The sequence below is a fragment of the Dunckerocampus dactyliophorus genome, chromosome 8 (assembly GCF_027744805.1).
Source record: "Dunckerocampus dactyliophorus isolate RoL2022-P2 chromosome 8, RoL_Ddac_1.1, whole genome shotgun sequence".
Taxonomy (NCBI): Eukaryota; Metazoa; Chordata; class Actinopteri; order Syngnathiformes; family Syngnathidae; genus Dunckerocampus; species Dunckerocampus dactyliophorus.
The window spans coordinates 4,089,777-4,113,725 of NC_072826.1; the positions used below are offsets into that span (position 1 = coordinate 4,089,777).

General features: G+C 41.9%; 1 protein-coding gene across 1 annotated transcript in view; it reads right to left on the reverse strand.

The window, feature by feature from the left end:
• LOC129185927 (testis-expressed protein 264) overlaps window positions 1-23,949 on the reverse strand; it is a 46,164-nt gene continuing 22,215 nt past the window's right edge. Inside the window, exons 3-4 of the mRNA XM_054783609.1 lie at window positions 12,884-13,049; window positions 1-1,110 (exon numbers count right to left, since the gene is read on the reverse strand). Coding sequence (XP_054639584.1) covers window positions 842-1,110; window positions 12,884-13,049 — 435 coding nt within the window. The 3' untranslated portion in view covers window positions 1-841. The remainder of the gene's footprint in view (window positions 1,111-12,883; window positions 13,050-23,949) is intronic.

Below are 23,949 nucleotides of genomic sequence, written 5' to 3' on the forward strand. Positions count from 1 at the left end.
AAACAGGCTCCAGAGACACATAACACTGTTAGAACATCATTAAAAAGTCAATTTTGCATAATAGGAGACTTTTAAGAAGGTCATCAAGCAGCCCTTTATTATTGTTTTGCAACATAAGATGGCTAAGAGAACTATAAAACATTACAGCAGTAGTTGCAGTTAACAATTTGTGGTACAAGTAAATGAAGGTCAAGTGTAAAGTTGCTTTATACAAAATATGGACAAAAGTCTTGGGACACTCCATGAGCCTTTTGCTTAGAGAAAAGGACTGGACCAATCACATCAAGGTAATTCTACGCTTCCAACTTCGTGGGAACAGTTTTAGGAAGGCCAAGTGCACAAGGGGGGTCCATAAAGGCATGGTTGGACCAGTTTGGTGTGGAAGAACTTGGCCAGCAGCACATCAAACCCCTTTGGGAGGAAGTAGAACCTCTCTCAGGTCCAACATCGGCTTTTCTGATTAAATGGACAAATAAAAAGTCCTAATATCTCAATACTTGTGTCCATATAATATGTATTTGCAATTAATGATTCATTATTGAAAAAATAAAGTGAACCTGAGTGTAATCCATGTAAAAATGTTCCAACTCAACAAATAGCAGCACTTCTGTCATTTGAATGAGCAAAAGCAGCCTACAGTCGCCCCAAATGACTAATCATGCAAACAATGATGCATAAAATAACATTTCTACATGATAATGAAGATGCATTGGAGATTGTTGCCTCCAAGAGAAGCGTAAAAAGTTCTCCTGAGAGTTGAACTAACTCGTGTGAGTCTTTCCAAGAAAATCGTGGACAAAATGCAAGCTGTGGTATAAATCTTTTAACAGCCGCTGGGCCTTCACTCCTCACCGCCAACAACCCCCCACAGGCTTGGGACGGGAACCTCCTGGCTTTTCTGGCTCTCGTCTTTATTAAACCGCTCTGGTCTTCCTTCTTCTTGGTCAGTCAGTTCCCAGTCCAGCTCTCTGAGCGAGCATCGCCGTGAGCCTCCCCCTCTGGGACTTCCGTTCGTGTGGTCCCGGACGGAGGACGCCGCCGGTGACGTCTCTCTGCTGTCGGACAGGAGAATCCCGCTCCCTGAGCTGTACTCGCTGTTTGAGTCTGCACCTACGGAGCGGCCATCAAACACATGAGGAGGAGATGGGACAGATGGTCGCAGCACTTCCATAAACAAACACGGCACGAGGAAAGCCAGGCTCCACAAATAGTCCGCCAGACGAAATCTGCCTGCTCCTATTTCAAAGCAATCCATTTGTTATTTTAAACAAACAAAAGGAAATTAATTTTATTGACTGTCAAACGCAAACCCTGTGCTTAAGAGGGCCATTCTGCATATTTAAAACCAACGGTTTTACTCTGCATCTCCAAGTTCCACATGAATGATGTTGGCATCAAAGTAAAGAGGAGACGTTGATATCTTTGCTACCGGGTTAAAGTAATTGGCTGGTCTCACTTTTTCAGAAAATTGCTTTTGGCAAGCTTTCAGCTGACGTTCTTCTGGTTACGTGCATGTATAGCATGTATAGCATGTATAGCATGTATAGCAATGACACTAGGCCTGGGTCAGTATGACATTCTGACAGTATCATAATCTTGGGCAAAAATATCACGGTGTGATGCTTTCACTGTATTATAATTACAGCTCTAAAATGGGTTATTTTGAAATATCTTCAAAAACTGTCATTTTTAAAACATAATAAAACACAATAAAAGAAGAACATGAATTTATTTTTAAATAAATAAATAAAATGCAGTTGCGGTCTACTGTGGCTAATCCTGCAATGAAAGCTCACAACACAATACACATTGTCTTAATGAAAAAGAAACAAAGCAAATTGCTGTTCGCTCTCTGTGTGGCTGCTGTCAGAGTTTGGTTCGCATTGCCAGCGATAAGTCGGACTCGTTTCCAGCGAGGGTTGGACTCCGCCAGGGCTGCACTTTGCAACCAATTGTGTTCATTACTTTTAGGGATAGAATGTGTAAATGGAAATGTAGTCAGGGCGTTGAAGGATCGGGTCTCTGCTTTTTGCAGATGATGTGGTCCTGCTGGCTTCACCGAGCCGTGACCTTCAACTCTCACTGGATCGGTTCGCAGCCGAGTGTGAAGAAGCTGGGATAAGAATCAGCACCTCCATGTCTGAGTCCATGGTTCTCGCTTGGAAAAGGATGTCATCTCCGGGTCGGGGATGAGAGCCTCCACCAAATGGAGGAGTTTAAGTACCTCGGGGTCTTGTTCACGAGTGAGGGAAGGATGGAACGCAAGATGGACAGGCGGATTGGTGTGGCATCTGCAGTGATGCTGACTCTGCATCGGTCTGTTGGTGGTGAAGAGGGAGCTGAGCCGAAAGGCAAAGCTCTCAATTTACCGGTGGATCTACGTTCCTACCCTCACCTATGGTCATGAGCTTTGGGTAGTGACTGAAAGGACAAGGTCGAGTACATTTTCTCTCCCTTAGAGATAGGGTGAGAAGCACTGTCATCCGGGAGAAACTCAGAGGAACCACTGCTCCTCGGGCATCTGGTCAGGATGCCTCCCGGACGTCTCCCTGGGGAGGTGTTCCGAGCACATCCGACCAGTAGGAGGCCTTGGGGGAGACCTAGGACACGACTATGTCTCTCAACTGGCCTGGGATACACCAGGAGGATCTGGACAAAGTGGCCGGGAAGAGGGAAGTCTGGGCTTCCCTGCTTAGGCTGCTGCCCCCGCGACCTGACCTTGAATAAGCGGAAGAAGATGGAATGATGGATGGATACAACTTTATTCCCATAACATTCTGACTGTATCCAAATTGTGACTTCATTCTTGCAACATTTTACAATTTTACAGCTTTTTACTGATCTGTAAAAATATAACTTGTTGTCAGGATATGAGAACTTGTTTTTTCCCTCCATTCGATTCTTGTTACAATCTGACTCGTAAATTAGCACCCAATTCTTCACCGCATGCAACTTTTTTTGCGAACATCATGACCCAATTCTCGTAACATTAAAACTTTTTTTAATGTGACCTGTTTTGTTATTTTTAGCCCTAAAACTCCTTCGTAGAGCAACAATCATGTTGAAATGATGCCGTGTGTCACAACGTCTTTGTGTTCTTTCATTCTTCAGGTTTTAAGATACAACACAACGTGTTTCATCTGCTCTTGTTTTTGTATTTCCCAACAGAAAATATGCACTATAAGCCTCTATGCTAATCCTGCCACTGTGACATTTTGCATTGCCCGTGGCTTCACGAGGAAGGTCAACATTAGCACTTTTTTAAACATTACTACGTTCCAAATGAAGTAAAGGTCTTCTTTTTCAGCTAATGTTACATACACAACCTTGTGATTTCTCCATGTTTTTCAGGACAGTGTTTATCTGTGGCGGCAGACCACCTATTAGCCCTCGCTTATAAACACATCATAATGGAACTGTCTGTGAATGTAGCTAACACCTATGTACATTAGATGGTATCACTATTTCTCATATGCACCTGGTCTCCCAGAGAATAAGAAGATGTAGCAGGAGGGATCAGTGTTCAATTTACCAACCGTTGCTACAGTATACTGTAGAACCCTGATCATGTTTTCCACCCCGTGTGGAAAACCTCTCAGGTGGGATCTCCTTGTCATGCCAGTAACGTTGGAAGCCATCAGGACCGTCAAGGGAGACTAAAACTTTCTTCCACCTTCCAACGTCCCATGTTTGGTGCTCTCCTGCAAATTCCAAACGCCCAATTTTGTGGTGTAGAAGGAGGTAGAAGCGTGAAATGACTGTCTTACTGCGTCCAACCTCAGCAGCAATGGCGCGCTGCAGAAGGCCTTGCTTATGCAGCTCAACAATCCCACCGCGTTTAAAGACTGAAAGTGTTTTTGCCTTTGCCATCAAGAGATCATGACAGTGTGAATACCCATCCATCCATCCATCCATCCATCCATCCATCCATCCATCCATCCATCCATCCATCAATCCATCTTCTTCTGCTTATTTTTGCCAACATTTTGCCTTTTAAAGGCTGAGCTCTTAAACTCCATCAGCTGGTGAACAGCCTATTTCACTTTAATTTGCTTTTTGGACACTTTGAGAAAGTATGAACGTATTGCTCTTCTCAACGAGCAGTGGGTCCTGCTGTGCCCATGCTCACACAACATACATACATTAAAATGTCCCCCACCACAGACAGATTGTGGTCCTGTGGGAAACATTGCAGCACGTCCTTTGCAGATTAATGGGATCAATTTGATACCTGCGTCTGCCAGTCTGCCAGCCTTTTTGGCCTTTTGTGAGGCTGAGAGTGTTTTCACACAACACTTCTCTCCAATCGATACGTCCGAATAAGCAGGAAGGCTGTCATTAGCGGCCGAATGGATGAGGATGATAAACACACAGTATGAACTAACCTTTCGCATGAAACAAAAAGGGCGAAGGCGAGCAAATAACAAGACGCAAAAAGCAGCGATCATTAAGCGCCTTCAGAAAAAGTCTCCTCACATCTGCTGTAGCTCAACTTGGAGTCACAGTGCTGCGTGTGTGTCAAGTGGCAGTTTGAGGCTGTTGCCATGTACATTCCCACGATTCGGGGGTTGGAGGTTGCGGTTTAAAGGTTATTGTTATTGCAGTACAGTAGTCCTTGGCAATAATCACCACCAAACGGCGTAACATTGTAAGACTAAGATGTACTTTTTCCACAGAAAAATTTGCTTTGATCACTATTTCTTCAAAGTAGGCATCAAAACAACAACATTTCAACGATCCCGGGAGAATCGGAATGTTAGTCACGGTTCCCATTGATTGCTCGAGACTCGATTGGGATCGAGTCTCAATTAATCCTACTTTTTGTCATCCAAATTGTATCAGTTTTTATGAATGACACTCAAACAAATCATCGACGCAACAGAATAGAAGTCACAGCGTTTTTTTTCATGAAATTAATCAATTGAATCAATGAATGGTTGCAGCTCTAGGTGATACACTGTTGTATGTTTTTATTCAATTTTGCTAGACATTATGAATTTCCATTTTGCACACCAAAATATGCTCCATTCCTAAGGGTTACTCAGGTTCATATCACAACAATTAGAGTCCATGTAAATGTGCCACTGTGCTCTGTCACTGGCCTGTGCATTGCGGAATGCCACCGCTCAAAGATGTGGTATTAGAGTGGAGAGACGTATTGACAGAGAATATTTGACTGGGGACGATGCTGAAAGGATTGGAACACAAGTAATAATAATCACTTGGCTGGTTATTTTCAAGCCCACTGCACAAACGTTAGCTATACGAGAACACATGCGGGGCATCGACTCCATCGTACAGATAAAAGGAGTGTGGGAATAATCCTCTCATACAGAACACGGATGAACGCTCCTGTTGATTAATTTACACATATGCGCCTGTTACTAATGTAGGCAAGACAAAACTAAAATGGCATTAAAAGAACGTGATTACTGTGACTTATTGTATAATAAATCTCACACTGCAGCAAACCACTAATTTCAGTCAGTCACTGGGGAAGGAAAATCCCATTTCTGTCAGAAAATAAACTTCAGGCATGCTCCTCAGATTTTTGAGGTTATTGGAAGCATTTTGTGGTGCTGGCAGGCATTTGTGACTGCAGCATCCCAGTGACAGACGGTTAGCAATTGGATGGGAAGGGTACTGAAAATGGCACTTTTATAGGCACCAACCAAATTTTGTGGGTACTCCCGAGCACTGACTCGCGTAAAATCCAAAGGTACCATGTTTCAGTCCCGAAACGGAAATCTCTGTGGAGTGTCATGGCGTCGCTCCTGACAACATATGAGAACGAACATTCACAACCAATATCTTCAGTAATACTTCATTTAGTAAAGTACCACTAAAATATCCATGTACAACAATTTAGATGTAATCAACAAGTAATCCAGCAATTAAAAATAATTCTTGTATAGTGTGAGCAATCTACCACAATGGTGATTTCCATGCTATGATGAGCACCACGACCACAAGAACCAAAGTAGATGCCATTTAAAGGCACATTAAAACACCAGAGAGCTGTAGAAAGTTTTATTATCCGTTAGAGCAGGGGTGGGGAACCTTTTTAGCTAAGACAGCTATGAAAGCCCCATATTTTAAAATGTATTTCTGTGTGAGCCATATAATATCATATTTTTTTAACATTGAATACAACTAAATGTGTGCATTTTTAAGCAAGACCAACAATTTTAGAATATAATAAGTCTTGGAATTTATTCTTTTTAATAGCATTAAAAATGACCTGAGGAGGCTACTGTATTATTCAATAAAAAACAAGTTTTGGTGTCTGACCTGGAAAATGGCATTGGCTCGAATTCACATTTATTACCACATAACCACACACAAAAGTAAAAAAAATTGGTACAGTTGAGTACCGTTGACAATGTGAAAGGTATCCATCCCTAGCTAGCTACTGGAGTTACTAAGTTACTGTAAAACACCTCGTTTCAATTAACAACTTTGGATCAAAAAACATTATTGACAGCCGTGGCTGTAGGAAACCCCCTGATGTATTAAAAAAAAAAAAATTACATTAACTAACCACTCATGATACTTCAAATGCACATCTTCATTTCATTTCAAGTATCATGAGTGGTTAGCATCTAGCAGCATTATCTAGCCCTGCATGCGCTTTAAAATGTGACTACTCAGCTGGTGGTGTGAAAGGCATACGTGTTTACACTTGCCGTGCTGTTGTTTTCAAATCAACTCTGCTGGCTCTATTAATGCTGGCTGAGCATTTTGCTCCTTACCGCTATTACAACATCGGTTGTGTCGCACAATATACTTCATACATGCCCATATGGTCGCAATAAATAGGTAAATAAACAAAAAAGTCAATAAATAAAATAAGATAAAAATACATACATTTAAAAAAAAGATTTTTAATTAATTATTTACATTTTAGTAAAAAATAAACCTAAATAAAATAATTGCATTTACTATATTAAGATATAATGTGCTTTGGCATGGGTCTCTATTACAACCCATTATTTTTCCAGACAGAATTCTACTCCAATCTTGTGAGAACAGACATGAACAGAGTGACAGGAGGATTTCTAAGCAGCCATGCAAGAGAACCCAGATCCACGTGTAAGATTTGGAGGCTTGATCGCTCACCGAGACAAGATCGGCGTGTGCGCAGAGGCGGGACACCGCGTGGGCGCGAGCAGACGGGTCAGTGGAGCGGTGATGGCTGCGGCGAGTGACCTGACTGAGTTGATCACACAGTGTGACAGGAGCACCACTACCTGTCACATTACCATCCCTGGTCACGGACCCAAATGTCGCATCGACTCCTCGCCGTCCACATGACACGTGAAGAGAGGAATAATGAAAATTTGCAACTGAAGTCTGAATTGCCCCTAAAGTTGTGCAATTCGGATTTTGACCACACATCAGAAAAATAAGTCCATAAAGTCGCACAAACCTTAATTTTGGCCATGTGTGTGGCTTTTCTGTGCAACACTTGTTCAAAAAGAGACCACCGTCGAGGATGTACCTCACTAGATCTAATTTCTGCAAGCATCAAAAGACTACAGCAGTGTTTACACTTGCAATTTGCTCTTGCAGTGTGTGTCTTTTATTTATGGCACACCTGGAAAGCGTGAAGACTAGTTTGTGCACGGTTTGCCTTCTGTTTATAAATTATGCACTTGGCATGCAATTTGTGACCAAAAACAGTGCGTATCGGCACAAAATGACCACACTCCGGCACGACTTATTTACACCTTGCCAAGTAGTTTTTACGTCTAGTGCACTACCATAGCACACGCAAGGTACATTGTTCCCCCCTGGGTATGCATTGTCAACACCACTTCACGCATTCCTGAAATTGTCGTGGCATTATTTGGTCCTGCGTGATGCCACACAACAGCAGGCATAGCTTCATTAATTCCTCTATTTGCAAGGGACCTACAGTATAAGTTGTGTCATGATCCACCCCAGGTCCCTCCTCTCCCTCCTCCTCTTCCCTCCCTTTAATTCCTTTATGGCAGCACCCTGTTGTATGCATCATCCTTGATGGCGTGGAATCATCGTTGCATCATCCTTGATGCAGTGGAATCATCGTTGCATCATCCTTGATGGCATCCCTTGGTATCCCACTGAGAGGAGGAGACTTCACCAGTTTGTTAACGACCTTCGAGTGGCACTGGATCACCTCAATGTTCAAGTAAGATAGAAACTCCTGTTTTTGACCAGTCCTCTGAGGATTTCCCCTGCCCCTATCCTCAACCTCCAAGCCTCAATAAACTCTCTTCTTCAACCCACAACCCCAACAAAAACATCTCAGAAGATGTTGAACTCTAGAGAAGAAGCTCTCGTTCCAGAAAAGAAAGCTAAGCCTATGTTGCCTCGCAGCTGCAGAAAGACAATGCAGAAAGAGCAGGAAGGAGGCATAAGCTACAAAAAAAGAGGCACGGACGGTGTGGCAGAAGGAATTGCTGACTAGAAGACATTGCTTTGGGCATTATAATAACTTTTTGCATTTAATTAACATAAATTATATTCACTATCCCAAAAATCACACTCTATGCTGGTGAAATAAGTGCTAATGGTAAAAATGGAATTCTAAAAAAATTAAATGGAACAATCGGAATTTATTAAAAAATAAAACAGACTTCATAATTGGCTACAATGGCAACAGGAACTGACAATTTTAAACAACTAAACACGTTTCCTTCAAACTGGGGATACTGGTGTTGAGTCCTTCTTGCCCACCGACTCATGTGAACCCTGAGTTGTGTGAGAGGCGCGAGGGCCAGTTCAACGCTGCTCGCAGCTTTAATTACATTTCTATGTATTTTTTTCATATATATATATATATATATATTGTTTTTTATTGACATGCACATATACGTATGCATGGAAGTATCACAATTAACGGAGTGTGTATTTTTGTGTTTCATGCAGTGCTCCAGTTGGGTTCATCTGGGTTCAGTACAAGGTTTGTTTTCAAGATTCAAGATTCAAGAGATTCAAGAGAGTTTTATTGTCATGTGCATAGTAAAACAGCAGTTATACCATGCAATGAAAATCTTATTCTGTTCATTCTCCCAAGGAAAAGAAAGAAAAACACAAGAAAGAATAAGAACATAAGAAACATAAACACATATACATAAATACCAAGAAATTAAGCAACAACAACAGAAGAGACATTAATGCAAGTAAATAATACAAATAAATAAATAAATAAATAAAGTGCTATGAGTGTGTGTTGCGTGTGGCGTGTCTGAGTGCTTCATTGAGAAGCCTGATGGCCTGTGGGTAAAAGCTGTTTGCCAGCCTTGTGGTCCTGGACTTCAAACTCCTGTAGCGTCTGCCTGATGGCAGGAGTGTGAATAATGAGTGTTGTGGATGTGTGCTGTCCTTGATGAGGTTGTGTGTTCTGCGTAGGACTCTAGATGTATAAATGTCTTGCAGTGAGGGGAGGGCTGCCCCAACAATGTTCTGTGAGGTCTTGATCACCCGCTGGAGTGCCTTCCTATCACGTGTTGTACAGTTACCGTACCAAACAGTGATGGAGGCGGTAAGGACACTTTCGATGGTGCATCTGTAGAAGCAACTCAGGATTGTGGTGGACATGCCAAATTTCCTCAGTCTTCTCAGGAAGTACAGTCTCCTTTGGGACTTCTTCAGAATTTGTTGGGTGTTGTGAGACCAGGTGAGGTCCTCGCTGATGTGTGTGCCAAGGAACTTGAAGGTTTTCACCCTCACACCAAGCTATGAGGTCCGCCACCTCTCTTCTGTATGATGTTTCAACACCACCAGTGATCAGTCCGATGACTGTAGTGTCATCCGCAAATTTAATGATGCTGGTGTTGTTCTGGGAGGCCACGCAATCGTAGGTGAAGAGCGTGTAGAGGAGTGGACTCAGCACACACCCCTGTGGGGTCCCAGTGCTCACAATTCTTGAGCTGGATGTGCGGTTGTGGACTCTGACTGACTGGGGTCTGCCTGTGAGAAAGTTAAACACCCAGTTACAGAGGGAGGGAGACAGGCCAAGTGTGAGGAGCTTATTTGTGAGTTTGTGGGGGCTGACTGTATTAAAAGCGGAGCTATAGTCTATAAATAGCATTCTGACGTATGTGTCCTGGCCCTGTAGGTGAGAAAGGGCTGTGTGGATGGCAGTGTTGACTGCATCATCCGTGGACCGGTTCTGGCGATATGCAAACTGTAGAGGGTCCACAGTTGCCGCCGGGATGCTCTTTTTGATGTGGGTCATGACTATTCTTTCAAAGCACTTCATAACAATAGGAGTGAGTGCTATAGGGCGATAGTCATTCAAGCAGGTCACGTTGCTCTTCTTGGGTACGGGCACTATGGTGGTGGACTTAAAGCAGGTCGGTACAGATGCTTGTGCAAGCGACAGGTTAAATATGTCAGCAAGCACATCAGCTAGCTCTGATGAGCAAACCCGAAGTGCACGTCCTGAGATGTTGTCTGGGCCTGCTGCTTTTCGTGGGTTTGTTTTGTTTAGAACCCTGCGCACATCAGCTGATGTCACCATGAGAGGTGCGTCCTGTGTGCTCCCCAGGTTCAGCCACCCTCTCTGCTCATCAGAAGTTTGGGTGTCAAAGCGGGCATAGAACTCGTTCAGCTCATCTGGAAGTGTGGTTTGGCTGGACGTGGCTACGCTACTCTGCTGTCGATAGTCTGTGATGTGCTGGAGCCCCGCCCACATGCGCCGAGGGTCTGAGGTGGAATAGTAGCCCTCCAGCTTCTGTCTGTACTGTCTTTTGGCCTCCCGTATGGACCTCCTCAGGTCATATCTGGCCTTTTTGTAGTCATCAGCGGTGCCCATGACAAATGCAGTCGAACGAGCACGTAGCTTAGCCCTTACATCACAGTTCATCCACTGTTTTTGGTTAGGGTATTTTCTGTAATACTTGGTGGTGGTAACAGTCTCTATACATGTGCTAATGTAGCCAGTAACAGCAGAAGCATATTCATCCAAATCAACAGTACAATCTTCCCTCCCCGCTGCAGTTTTAAACACATCCCAGTTTGTGCAGCCAAAGCAGTCCTGAAGTACTTGATCAGTTTCTTCATTCCATACTTTAACTGCTGTACTTACAGGGGGAGCTTTTTTGAGAAGTTGTCTGTACGTTGGATAAAGGAATATAGAGATGTGGTCAGCCTTTCCAAAGTGGGGTCTTGGAACAGCCTTCAAAGCACCTTTCATGTTGCAGTAGACTTGGTCCAGGATGTTATTTTCCCTTGTGGGAAAGCTCACATACTGGTAATATTTGGGGAGGACAGTCCTGAGGTTACAGTGGTTGAAATCGCCAGATATAATGAATACAGCGTCTGGGTGTTTGGTCTCGTGTTTATCGATGATGTCATGCAGGAGGCCTAGTGCATTAGCAGTGTTAGCTCGTGGTGGGATGTAAACAGCAGTTAAATACACAGCGCTAAACTCACGAGGTAAATAAAAAGGTCTGCATTTCACCATCAGCAGCTCAATGTCCTGCGAGCAGTGCTTTTCCATCGTCTGTACGTCTGTGCACCACCGTTTGTTTACGTAAACACAGACGCCGCCACCTCTGTGTTTACCAGACGCTAAAGTCCGATCTCCCCGGTAAGCAGCAAATGATTCCAACTGGATCGCCGAGTCCGGTATATCCTCCGTCAGCCAGGTTTCTGTGAAGGTGAGGACACAGCATTCCCTGATCTCACGTTGAGCTGTAATCCTTGCTCGTAGTTCGTCCATCTTGTTTTCAAGAGAGCGGACGTTGGCTAGCAGCAAGCTTGGTAGCGGTGGCCTAGTCGCTCTAGCTTTTAGCCTAGCATGCAGGCCGGCTCGCTTGCCTCGTTTACGCCTCGGATGCTTTGCTCGCCGGGTATTCAGCTCACCGGGGCCGCAGGCTGCTGCGTTCTCCCGGCGCAGAAGAAAGGCAAAGTCTGAGAGGCTAAATGAAAGTTCATGGTGAACCCTGCCGATGTTCAAAAGTGTCTCAAAGTGAAAAATAAGGCCTCCGCTGTCAACGCACAAGATTCTTTTTACACACTGCATAATGGGACGCGCTTCATACGGCAGCGTCTCCAGTAAACATTCCCTCAGATGCATACGAGTCTCATGAGGATAAATTAGTGTCAAGCGGAATAGCGTTAAAGACGCTTGGGCATCTTTTACAGTGAAACTTTTCCATATGGCATCCTACTTGTCTTGCTGTCGACAGCCGCCTGGTGAGTGGCACGACACTTCCGCCACAGACTGGTGTGTTGGGACGCTTGTTTCATTAACACCTTTTTTTTTTTTTTTTTAAATAAATAAACAAAACAGTAGTAGGATCAAAGTGAGTGGAAGATTTGTTGTTTCCACAGCATTTGTAGTGACCTACTAGATTTAAAACAGGAAGTGAACAACCCATCAGTAATTGCTGAAACACGGAGAAGGGGTAGGATTAAATAAGGTCACCTTCTTCCTACTCCTTGTCAGACATGTTGGATTTTGCAAGAGTAAACGTGACGTTCCTTAATGTAACTTAACTTTAAAATAGTTGTGCCAATGTATCTAAATGCAAATCATGTGTGTTCTAGCTGCAGCTGTGCAGATATATTTTACATTGATAAGGTACAAAGAGTTCTCACAAAAATGACATCGGAATGCATTCAAATCTGCAAAAAATTCCTTGATAGCCGTAGAACCTCTCTCTGGGTGTTCTGAACTCCGATTTCCATGCCAGTGTTGAAGTGAGCAGAATTCAAGTTTAATTCCTTTCAAAACTTTTCCAAATGTGTAGTAATGAATTATTAGATTGTAATAATGATAATTATATTGTACTGTCACTGAATGTTTATGCAGAGCAAGCGCACACATAGAAATGCATAAAGGGCTTGGTTCCTTCTAGTTGCAGGGTCTAACATAGAGTGAACGTACCTGAGATGTCGGTGTCACTGTCCAATTCTCCTTGTTCTAAAAGCCTCCTTTCCGACAGACGGACTTCCGGAACATAGAAGTCTCCCTGCCGAGCCAACGGAGCCATGAAGTGGATCAACCCCCCCTTGTAGATCTCAAGGAATGGGTGCGCGCACAGCTTTCTTTCCTGTTACAAGGGGAAAGTAATATGTTAATCTTTTTAAAACCACATATTCTGTAATTCTTTGTTTACGACATGTTATCATATTGTGTAAGGGCCAGGTTCCCAAAGTGGGGTACACCAATTGTCATGGGGCTACGTGAATAAAAATGAAAAAAATAGCGCCGAACACTCACAATTACGAGCGCACCTGAATGCCTGATAGCACAGAGCGCATAGCAGAAAGAAGAAAGGAGAAACAGCAAGTTGTTCATTGCTCCGTGTGAGTTGTGTGAATAAGTAAGATTGATGATTATGGTGTGTATTAATAGTGTTTATGTCTCGTATCTTCATCTGATACACCATGACCTTCAAGTGCCATGGCCTTTAGATACCCCAAGGCTATCTGAAATATAAAAATATATACATTACACTAGGGGTTAGTTATCAGACCAATAATTATCAGGCCGATATGAAGGAATTATAACATCATACCAATAAATCCGATAACGTTAAAAATAGCTCCAGTAACTGATAATTTAAAAAAACACTCCAATGAGCCGAGATTATTGATTAGGAAATCAAGCGCTCCTTTTTTCTCCTGCCTGTGACGTTAACGGCCTGTCGTAACTTCACTTGTAAACAAACATTCACTTTAACTTTTTGCACCAAATGCTCCCAAAAACCCCATCAAGCACACAAAAAACCTTATCAGCCACCGTTTGAAAAGTGCAAAAGGTTTACCAGAGACCTCCGTGGCGTCACACCGGCTGCTCGGAGCGTGTGCCCGAATACTGTGCACCTTGCTGGGCCACGCCAGGTGGCTCCTCCCGCTCTATACTGTGTTTCTCCTGATAGCAGTGATGTGGTAGTAGTAAAAAGGTATCGGTATGCCTCACCTTTTGTCCGCTTTTAGGCCTCACTTGAAAAATGTACCGTGTGGGGAATGGGACATTACGTCGCAGGAAGGACAGGCATGCGTGTGCACACACGTGCAGTGCAAAATGTATTGAAAAACCACATAATCCATAAGGGCAGATTGTCCCATGCAGGGCTGCGTGAAATGGTGGTATCGTTTTCAATGAAAGAAAGAAGAAGCCACAATAGTCACTGAAAGGTCGAAAGTTGAAATTGACAAAAGTACTAATTAATTGAAAAATATTGTGGAATTTGCAGAAAAATAAAGATAAACTGACAAGCTACGAAGCCTCTGGGAGACAAGTGTGGAGCCTTTTTGAAGTGACATCAGCTCTATGTTTGCAGACATACGGAAACACGGAGGAAACTTGAGTATGTTGGTACAATGAAATCAAAATTGACAAGATTTTCTGAGTCTTGCTCCCCCTTTTTCACCAACTAAAGTGTGCGTATTCAAAGTTGCATGTGCACAAGAGCAGACGTGTCAATTATATAACAAGTGCGCTGTCAAAACTCCCAATTCTTTCCCCATTCGCCTCACTCATCGAGACGGCGCTCCACTTCTCGGCGCTCATTAACCTTTCATACACCGCCCTCTCTTATTATTCTGCTCATGCACGGTGGACGTCTGTTACTTCCACGCTTTTGGCATGGGCAACACATCTGGCAGCTTGCAGCTCCCGTGCAACGAGCGGTCGGTGCGATCGATCACATTGGAAAAGTACACTGTGAAGGTCAACGCGCTCTCACGAGGACTGAGTATGAGTCAAGTGCTATGTTGCATTCAAGTTAGAGGAGATGTGAGTCAGCAACGCTGGCGAAAAAAAACAAAAAAAAAGAGGCACGATTCCTGCTACAAACATACAAAGAGAAAGATTTTTCATAATTATAAGCAGTTTGGGTTGGGTAATGTCTGTGTGCGATTTTTACAATTTTAATATGATAGACTAAAACTTTTTTTGTTTGTTTTGTTTTTTACAGATTTTTTTAAATTAAAAGACAAAAGACAGAATCTTAATTTTTCAAGAGGATAGGTTCAGAATTTACTTTTTATTTGACATTGCTTATTTTCCCACTGCATTTGGGTTAGAAAATTAAAGACTAGAATCAAACCTCTTAAGTTGAACACTAAATTTGTTGTCAGATTTACAGTTCAAGTTGTTAGCGTTTGTAATATTTTGCAATGTAATATTTTAATAGTTATGGCATAGAAAACCTGTTTACGACCTTCTAAATAATTTTTAAACATTATTAGAGCCCTCTAGACATGAAATAACACACCTATAGTCACCTTCACACATTGCATTACCCAGTACAGTCTTCCCACGTTTATAGCAGTTAATTGGTTCCAAACCCGACCACGATAAATAAATTCCCGCGATGCAGGACTCAATGTGAATAAATGAAATATTTATTATAGTTCGAGCATAGAAAATCTATGACTTTCTAAATACGTTTTCTACCATTACAGTATACTGGTATACTGTAACAGTATACTCCATTAGAGCCCTGTAAACATGAAGTAACACCCCATTGTCACCTTTACACTCCTATTATTCATTGTTACGAAAGCCAACTAATTTTGCATGAGAATAGACTCTGAATTTTAGTAGTATTTTTAGCAATTTTTCAACTGGTCTTAAGATTTTGATCAGGAGTGTATGTTAAGTCTGGACTCAACTCCATCTTAAGCCATCGTTTGGAGCCATCAATAATTTCATCTGCCTTGTGAATTTGTATCTTTCCTCGACTTTTCAACCGTGAACATTGTTATGTAGCTTCTTTTTTTTTTTTTTTTTTTTTACATATCCTGGGAGCATAAGTGTGTCCCTGCAGGCCTCTTGATGATACTCGGCTTTGAATAAAGTAAAAGCAGTGACAGGGAGGTTACTGAACAGTTGAAAACAGTATGGAGGACTCACATGCACACACTCACAAAGCATATTCTTCACAGGAGACAGCTTACCTCTTTTCAAACTCCATCACGTCGTCTTCCGTTGCCATCTGTCTCTCAACCCAGTTCTGACAGAAGTGGCACGCCTATAGCTGTACTGTCTGGAGCTCCATCCATTTTGGGTGGTTTCAATTATCAGTTGCTTTTGCAGCCCTTCAGAAGCATGTGTATATACACAAGTCATGCTTGGATGTTGCATAATGCATACTTCTGTGCACACATGCTGACTGACACACACACGCTGTCATGAATTGTCACATGTCAAACAATGCATTAAGCATTGGTAAGGCAATGGGCTCATTTTTATTCGTTATTTCTTTGATTCTAAATAATGGAAGGTCGGGGACTTACACAACAGAAATAGAAGAGGAGCTTCTGAATAGCAGCAGTTAAAGGAAAGGTGCACTTGTGTCCTGTCTAACAAGAGGCAGGTAATTAATGCACATAATGGGACACACCTATTTCGCCCAGAAAGGCCACTATTAAAACACCTCCAAAAAGCTCCAACAAGGTTTTATGGTTTTATATCCATGCTGTGAGCATGAAGTAACAGCTACATTCATGATAACATGTAATACTTACAGTATTTTGCTTATTGTAAGTATTAGCGGAACACAGCAGCAGTGGCAGCAGCTCCAATATGTAGCGTTACCTTTCGCTAGTGGCCTGAGGCATTGTGAGCGAGTGTGTGATGAAGCTAGTCGCTAGCCAGCTAGTAGTAAGCCGGTATGGTGTGGTGAGGTGTCACTACACCAGTAACGTAGTTCTTGGGCATAACAGTGTTAATAAAAATAACAAAAATGTCGCTGTAGCTTGGTTAATATGCAGGTCACATTATGCAAATGGAGTGTTGCTGCCGGTTTTTGGAGGTTTTTACCAGAAGGCTTTATATGCGGAATAGGTGTGTCCCATTACGTGCAATCTCTTTAGCTGTTTTTATGTCTTTAGAACGCACAGAAAAGAGAAAGACATGACGTTTATGTCTCACATAAGGATTGTGGCTGCTGGGCAAAATTTTAAAAAAGTGCACTTGTGCTTTAAGACTATGCAGCTGACTTAAATCTAAAAATGGACACCAATCAACCTTTCTTTGCCCTCTGCAAAGACACCAATCATTTACTTTAAAGACGTAAATTGTGTGAGCAGTTTGTAATATATTTTTGAATGAAAACAGGACTTATATCCATCTATACATGAAGTGATGTTAGGATCAAAGCTACTTTGTAAATTTAGCCGTCACGTCAAGTTGTTTCATGTGCTCTAGTCACTGGTCTGCTTCAGAATAGATCCAAAATGAATCCCATCTAAAATACAATTGCAGTATAAAGAGAAGGCAGAAAATGCATTAGTAGATAACGGTTTCTTATTCTTGTCCTTTTGCGATGAAAAAAGTTTTTGAGGGTAAAACTGGCCGCACGGTGGCCTAGTGGTTAGCATGTTGGCCACACAGTAGGACACTCGGTTCACAAGACGAGACAATACACAAGATTGGCTGACAAGAACTAGACGACAAGAGATTTTAACTTCACGTTAAAGAAAAGTACAATGAAAAAGTATGAAAAATATGACATTACATTGCAACCGACCAATTTAATTTCTACTATGTTACACTGTGTGTGTATGCTAGCGGCCCCGCCTCCGGTATGACTGACAAAAGCGCTCACTCCGTTCATGCCGTTGTTCTATGGAACAAACCCGCCAAGGTGCTGAAATCAATGCAAAGAGTGAATCCTCTTCCTGCCTGTTTGGAGGCGGGAGACAAGGAAAACAAACACACATGCAACAGTTTTCCCAACTGGAAAAACTACATATCAAGATACAGAGCCTTCATTCTGACAGTCAGCACTCTCTGAGCTGTATGGTCGGCAAAGTAAATACAAACCCAGCAGTGCAAAATGGTGTGCGTTCACAGAAAGTCATGGCAAAAGCAATGCTGCTGTTTAACACAGTTGAAAAGGAGCATTTCAAGAAATGCTGCAAATGTTAGACAGTACGAACTGCCTGTGAGAAAATATATGTCACAAACACCAATTCCACAACTTTACAGAGTGAAAGATGACATACCAAAAGGAAATATTGCATTATTATGATACATTATTACATCAGTGGTTTATTTGGGCTCAACAATAATATTGTTTGGCGTCAATTTGTGGCACAATAGACATTTCAGGACGCACCAGAATTGTTTTGTGACTTGGTAAAATAAAGGCGTTTGTTTGTCCAGTCATATTTTTTCATTGTACTTTTCTTAAAATTGATTTTAAAATCCCGTCTCGTCTCGTTCTTGTGGACCCAATCTTGTGTATCGTCACGTCTTGTGACCGGAGTGTGTCGTGACGCGCCTATGAGCCAGTCTATCACAATGAGGCCAATGAATCCCAGTATTGTCGTCTTGCAATATCAGGAAGAAAAACACCTTCTTGTCTGCTTCCAGTTAAGGCCCTCTCTTCTTTGTGGTTTAGGTAAATGACGATCCCAGCTAAAATTAGAGCATTTACGCTATCTCACAGCATGGAAGCGAAAATGAAGCCAACAATGTAATTCCTTTTTAAGTAGGGATGTCCGATAATAACAGGCAACTGATAACGATATCGGTGCGTGAGTGATAACGCTCTCCACGTGGCAATAAGCTCGCTAGCTCGGTATGTCCGCGGTCTAGAGTTTCGCCTCTGGATTGTAAATATACAATTTGCAGTGATGTAAAGAGCTGCGAGGGGTGACTATAAGGCAAGGTTGTCCAAACCTTTTCCACCGAGAGCCACATACTGACCGATTCAGGAGTCCACTTTGATAGACATACATTTATATTTTATTTTGTAAAAAAAAAAAAAAAAAAAAAAGCTAAGAAAAACATTACATATACACAGTCGTCTGTCACCACTTTGCGGTTCAAACATCACTCTATGGTTGACTATGGTCTAGTATTAGTCCAAAAGTATTGAAAAAAAGTATAGAAAGTCAAGTTATATGTAGTATTTTGGTCACGAGGCATCAGTAATGTTACATTGTCGAGACATTGCCTTAGATTAGATGACCTTCACACTTCATGGAGTCAGCCACGGCATGTCAGACACGCTAGAGTGAAAACAGGTTCTCCTCCCATTCCGCGTGGAAGTGGTACGTTTTTGGCTTCTTACTTTGTCCTTCTTCCCCACTCAGTTTCAAACACTGTCTGAAGTTTAGAATAAATAAATTTGAGGCTAACTAATTAGCTCGGTAGCTTGCTATGTTTAAAGTGGCGCCCGTCTCTTGTGTCCTTGCAGTCATCTCGTAGCCTACGCATTAGCAATGTGGTGTAAACAAAGAATAATAGGAGTGGAAACGTGGCTATAGGGGTTTTATTTCATGTCTACATGGCTCTAATAATGGTAAAAACTGTATTTAGAAAGTCATAAACAGGTTTTCTATGTGCTAACAAAAAAATATCCCATTTATTACTGCTTCAAGGATATTCACGATTCTGGTTCCGATTCCGGTTGCTAACGATTCTCACCAGGGTCATAAAGGTTTGCATGGTTTAAATGAGGGCACTAACCAGAGTTATTTTTGAATGAAATGTCTGAACTTCTCAAGAATTGTAATGATTGTAATGATATGAACTTTTTATCAACTTTACTATGAATTTTTCAAAGAGCTATTTTCAACCAGTATACTGTATAATTATCAATGCATTCAACTTGAATCTTGAGTATAAATGTTAGGAAGTTTCTTTGTACAGGAGGACACTTTCACAAAAGATGTTTACTTTTGAAAAGCAGTATACTTTGTTTGCTGCCTCAATGTCTCTGTAAGCTATTTTTTATGACACCCTTACTTTGTTAAAACAAGTAAACAGGATGTAGCCCAAAGCCCTCTTATTTTGAAGGCAGGAAGTGTGTTGTGTGGTTTGAGAAGGTCCCGTGACTGATGGCGATGAATAAACCTGCCTAGTCGTAGTCGTTCCTGTCCTTTATTTACACTCAACTTCCACGACACCAGCTAGCATCCAGAAACCCTGGCTTACATTGGCATGAGACAAAGGTCTTTTATTGATTGACTTCCCTGATTCTGATTTCTTGACCATGAATGTGTGAACATGACTCGTGTTGCAGTGCACCCTCCTTTGCATGATATCATTGTGTTGCACTGAGCTGCTCTTTTTTTACGAAGTTAAGCCAAACTTTTTAGCCGCTTCTTCTTTCTGGTGCTCGCCGGCTACTTCTTCTTCGTTGGTATTTGTGGCTATTTCTTCCGGAAGTGGGCATCAAAACTGGGAATCAAAATAAAAAAATTTGAATCCTCCCAGGAGAATCAGAATGATAAAACTGGTTGGCATCGATGCTCGAGACTCGATGCACAAACGACTGTCAGATATCGATAAGCGACATATCTAATTTTAAGCAATAATTGAGCCTTACCAGTTCAATATTTCAATCATGTGATGACTACAGCTCCCAGTATGTCCCCTGTGACAGGGTCACTCAAATACACCTGAGGTGTTGTTTACCAGATATTGCAGCAGCGTGTCCAGCTAAAACTGAAGCACTGCCTCATTTAGACTACATGCATAATTCAAATGCCTTTTCACTGCATACACTAATTAGTCCAAGATTTGTTTTGTATTTATGCATTTGTGCCCGTCTGTCCCACTCCCTGCAATGAATTCCCACAAAAGCAATTTCACGGCTCAGCCTTGATTTTTATTACATTTAATTGCTGAGCTAGTGGTTAAACATCACTTTTGACTATTTTCAGCAGCTGATTAATATGAGCAGGTGGGTATTAATAGCAGCACAAAGGTGTTGTTGGGATGAAGTAAAAATAAACTGGAGTGCCCTTGTTTGTTGTCCTGACAGAAAGTGTCGCCCGGTCTCACACGGCGCCTCATTCATGTGTTGGAAGCATTTTTGGAACACGGCGGTGATCAATGGCAAAAAGGCATATCAAGCTTTGACTACACAGGAAACAGTTGTTTCAAGGATCAAATCAATGTCAGTCTTTTCATAATTTGACTGTTTGCTACATTTAAGACCTGGGATGAAAATGAATCATTCAGTATTGCTTTGGCTGACCTGTGACTTTGGCCACGTGAAAAATGGCGCCTGCATTGATTACCCATCGTCTTCATCGGTGAAGACCTAACCCCGGCAGCCTTGCTGCACGGTGAGGTCCTCTTCTACGCCGCTCTGAGCCAAAGGGCAGCCAAATAATAAGACCTGCAGCGGAATCCCCGACAGAAAGCGCTCAAGAGGCTTGTATAATTGGGAAGGGGATAGTGGATAGCGCGCCATTGATTTTTGTCAGATTTCTTCCATACTCTGCACAATCAGGACCGCTGGGACCGGAGCAAACACATAAAAAGCAGTAAAGATATCAGGGTCATGTGAAGGTCATAGCTTCACACACTATACACATGCTCCAGAGCACAGGAGTGACACTCTTCCGACAGATCGTACTTTGTCATGAAAGTCATGCAATTCAGGGAATCCACAAGGGAAATTACACAATTACATGACTTTTCCTTCTTCTCTTTACTTTAATTGTCAATAAATGAGGAAGTTTTGAGACGACCCATCTATGCTTTGTGCCACTCTATGCTTGTTCCCACCTACTGGGAGGCGTTGCGTGTCAGAGAATCACAGTTTTATTGAAAACTGCTGCATCTTGGGAAAAAAGATTATCAGCCAAAGCAGTTTTCCATACAAGTCCATTTATTATTCCACTAATTTACTCGATTTCACAAATATGCAACTTTTGTAAATGGTTAGCATCATGAATTCGGTCCAAAAGGTCTGACTCAAACCGAAACGGATGCTAACCGAATCAATTTGTCCCATAAGAGAGCATGTAAATCCAATTAATCTATTCCAGAAAGCCAAAGATGTTAACACAAAACACATTTTTATAGTTTTACATGCAGAACGCAATTCCAAATGCATATAAATACTTATAAATGAGGAATGAAAGGGATAAATGAACATTTAAGGTTACGTTTACCTTCACTGAAGACCTGATTCTTGATGTTACTGTTCCCAAATATACGATGGCTGCGTTCACACTGCAGGGTATGATTCGGAGGGTAATTCGGATTTTTTTGTTTACATTTTTGTTTTTTGTTTAAATTTGGTTGTTCGTGTTACCAAAAAAAATTTGACTTCTTAATGCGAAGCAAAGCATCCTGGAAGTGACGTGCATTGCTGCAGCGTGTGCTCTAGTGATGTGCGATATCACAGATTTCATTTCTGATCCGATACTGGCCGATACTCCGGTTGCCATTTTGTTAGCAAGCTAACTTCTTTGTTAGACGCTAGGGATGTTTTGTGATAAAAAATACATTAAGAACACAGTTGGATTCACGCAGTATATTAATAACACGACAAGACGTGCGCTATATTGTACGATAACCAAAAAATGTAAGTAGACTGAGGCAAAATTTTGGCATAAATTTTCGACATGAACTGAAAAACATGCTAACCAGCGCGGACGCTAGCCGACGCTAATCTTTTCCACTGTACTTTGAAACCGTGCCCAAACCCGTACTTTTGAAAAGGAAAAATTTTGTCCAAAAACAATGCCTTTTTATTTGTATGGACATTTTGTGACATGCAAGTTGACCAGAATAGTCATTTAAATATTTCAATAATATAAATAAAATTATAAGTAAGTCATAAATTCACCAATATGAATTAAAAACCACAAGAAATTTTCGTAATTATCACAGCAAAACCAGCAGCAATACAAAAGACTAGAGACGGTCAATGGTTTTCAAGCTATGGCTTCTCCTTGGCACTATTGCTAGCCATGAAACCCCCTAGCCAAAGACTGGACTGTACTGTATTTGTTTACCGAGTCAAAGCGTCACTATATCGAGAGGCAGTTACACTTCCTGTCCCTCACTTAATGCGTACCATGTGGGAAAACAGTCTTCCTCTATAACGTAATCAATGCTTCGCACCAAAAAAAAAATAAATCAGACAAGGAATACTGTTTCACTCTCCCTTTAATCGACCCATGCTGCACATTTGAAGCCAATCTGCAGCAGATCCTGAGAGACCCGCTGAACGATATTGATGGTCACCAAGAGGAAGAGGATGTGCAGGATAGTGTTTCCCATTCCAGGTCGCTAGCCTGGGGGACTACATCTTCACGGGGGCCCCACGAGAGTGCATCATGCTCCCTTGGATAAATAAATGAAAGTCTGTAGTTTTAGAGTTCTGAATCCCATGGTAAAACACAGCTATACACTTAGCCTACTGTACATTATGGTTTGACATTATGGTTCTTTTTTTTTTATCCTACAAAGTCATAAAAGTCAGCGAGGCAGCTTGGAGCTATCACAACAATTTCACATTTTAGATGATTTAAAAAATGCATGAAAATATTCTATTTCAATTATGTTTTACATCTTGACAAGAAGCTCCAAGTCCAAAACTGTCCATATGATATCTCAATGTGGTAAATTTAATCCATTTTCTATGCCGCTTGTCCTCACCAGGGTCACGAGAGGATGCTGGAGCCTATCCCAGCTGACTTGGCTGAGAGGCGGGGTACACCCTGGGCTGGTTGCCAGCCAATCGCAGGGCACATGTAGACAAACAATCATTCACACTCACATTCATACCTACAATTTTGAGTCTCCCATTAAAACATTCATGGTTTTTTTTTCCGGAATATGGGAGGAAGCCGGAGTACCCGGAGAAAAACCCACGCACAGGTAGAACATGCGAACTCCACACAGAGATAATAAAATAAGAATAAGATACAAACCCAGATCCTCCAGATATCCTGGCCAACATGCTAACCACTAGACCACCGTGCGGTGCACCGTGTTTTTTTCGTGCAACATGCTGGAATACTTTCTTGGCCTGTTGTGTATAAAACGCCATCTGATGTCAATTTCTGCCCGTTTGGACATGGTCATTTTGTGACATAAAAAAGGTTGTGACAAGGACAAAGTCAAATAATACAAAATGGTTGACCTTACGTTTCAGCTGCCGTGGTCCCCCGAGTATAAGACCTCATTGTGCACCAAACGTATTTTGGTGCATCCAAAACATGTACTTTGACCAAACTCCC